Source organism: Nuphar pumila, chromosome 3 (genome assembly GCF_984573655.1).
Source record: "Nuphar pumila chromosome 3, dmNupPumi1.hap1.1, whole genome shotgun sequence".
NCBI classification, from domain to species: Eukaryota; Viridiplantae; Streptophyta; class Magnoliopsida; order Nymphaeales; family Nymphaeaceae; genus Nuphar; species Nuphar pumila.
Window position 1 is genome coordinate 19,539,140 of NC_143251.1, and position 2,194 is coordinate 19,541,333.

At 41.5% G+C, this 2,194-nt stretch overlaps 1 protein-coding gene across 1 annotated transcript; it reads left to right on the top strand.

Annotated features, from left to right (window-relative positions):
* Window positions 1-563: 563 nt before the first annotated feature.
* On the top strand, window positions 564-1,518 carry LOC149842194 (protein CYSTEINE-RICH TRANSMEMBRANE MODULE 13-like). Its single transcript, XM_089998978.1, has 3 exons — window positions 564-720; window positions 844-1,066; window positions 1,212-1,518. Exons 1-3 carry the CDS (start codon window positions 663-665, stop codon window positions 1,255-1,257), a joined length of 327 nt encoding a protein of 108 aa, XP_089855104.1. The 5' UTR covers window positions 564-662; the 3' UTR covers window positions 1,258-1,518.
* The last annotated feature ends 676 nt before the right edge of the window (window positions 1,519-2,194 follow it).

Here is a 2,194-nt window from a genome sequence, read left to right on the forward strand (position 1 = left end):
ACCCACTTGCCTTGTGGTCTTATGAATTTTCTTTTTTTTGTTGATAGGCAAGCTGGAGTTAGGCCTAGGCTTACCAGACATCTCTTAAGCCCCCATGTGTCAGAGGGATTCGATCCTGGGCTTTCTGCTTGGCACAGAACCCTGCTTACCACATGGGATAGTATCTCGATGTAAGAATTTTCTTGCAATAACTTATATGACATTTATTTTTTTTTATGTAAGATGCTTTTTTTTCTATATTTACATGAAAAAAGGGTAAAAACCATAAAAAAAAAATCAGTAGGTCAGATTTAACGTATTTTCGACACCGTGGTTAATTTTGGTATAGTAAAAGCTGGTGTCACCTATATCTATGTAAAAGCGTTTTTATTTATACTAAAAAATTAGCTGTCATTTTGAAACTTTCCCTGGAAAATAGGGTCAAGAAAAAAAAAATAGAAATGTGGAGTGGGGATGTTCTTACGGTTCATCACATCACATCAACCTGTCTTCCCGTTTTCGGTTTTGGGGACCCCAAACCCTTTTCCATAATAGACCCGAGTCGCGTCTTTTACACTCCCACAAAAAGCCGAACCTAACCCCAACTCTCTCTCCCTCTCTCTCTTTCTCTTATTTTCCTTCCTGTGGATCTGTGAATCCTTGCAAGAAAGAAGAAGAAGAAGATGAGTTACTACGATCAGCATCAACACCAACCCCCGGTCGGCGTCCCTCCTCCCCAAGGTAACCCCCCTTTCCCCTTTTCCTGTCACAATGCCGTTTTAGGGTTTTCTTGTTTGTAATTCGCAGATCTGATGAAAAAAGAACTGGGGTTTGCCCTCGTATTGTCTGATTTGTATTTTTCAGGGTACCCACCAGAAGGTTACCCCAAAGATGCATTCCCACCACCGGGATACCCCGCACCGGGCTACGCTCCGCAGTACCCTCCCCAGGGAGGGTATCCTCCTCAGGCAGGGTATCCTCCTCAGGCAGGGTACGCTCCCCAAGGCTACCCTCCTCAAGCATACCCTCCCCAGTACGCCCAACAGCCCCCTCCCCAGAAGTCCGGTCCATCTTTCATGGAAGGATGGTGAGTTTTCTCTTCTTTTTTTTTCTCTCCTTCTTTCGTATCCGGCGATCTGAACGAATTGACGCCGATACTGTGCTTATGTTCTTTATTTGTTCTTATTCATCTGTTTTCTTTGTTTTTTTTTTGGCTTATTGTGATTTTGCAGCCTTGCCGCTCTCTGCTGCTGCTGCCTTTTGGACGCGTGCTTCTGAGAGAGGTTTGGGGTATCGGGAAACGGTGATTCTTGGTTCGTGTGGCTGTGAGCGATCATGAGGGCGATCGATTGTGTTTGTGGGGGGTTTCGATCTCGTCTCGCATTGCGTTCTTTTTTCGTCCTCTCTCTCTTTCCCTCTGTTGATTTCGTGTTTTAGAGTTAATATTTGACTCCGCTCTGTCAAAGGGGCTTTCTGTGTTTCTATTCTCCGGCGTTTACCGTAGGAAAGAAGAATAATTACAATGCTTTCGTTTTAAAATCAGTTCATATTGTCACCATGAATTTGCTCTCTCTCTCTCTCTCTCTGTGTGTGTGTGTGTGTGTGTGTGTGTGTGTGTGACCCTAATAACTTTGGTTGGTGGGTTTTCAAACTGGGATGTCAAATAATTAAATTGTTGTTGGAGCGTGATGCAATCGTTGCGTTTGGTAGTTAAAGCTGAAACAAACATGGGGGATGAATTTCTTGGGTGATTGTGCAACAGTGTTGTAAGCAAATATCTTTCATTTTCATTGTAGTAAATTTGTGGAATCAGCATTATATGTGGCTGTAAAGTTGAGTCTTGAGAGGTTTATTTTGTATTTTTTTTCTCTTTCGGATGCAGTAGCTCCATTTCAATTTTCAACAGTTTCTTGTGTTGTGTGTGACTTGCCTGTGACGGTATTTGGGATGACTTTGTCCCCACTCTATGCAAAAGGATGACCTGTTAAAGCCCTAAAAAGGAATCACCTGTTTTTCTTTCTTTTAGGGCAGACTTGTTTTGTTTTGAAAAGTGACGATTAAGGGGTCATTTATAAATCTTTAATACTAATAAATTAAGTTTTAGGAATTGATTATGAGCAGTTTATTATTTGAAGTGGTCATCTATCCTTGATTAAACTTGAATATAAAGATAACTGCTGAAGTTTGTTGCAAAGATTTTTACCTAATAATAGAT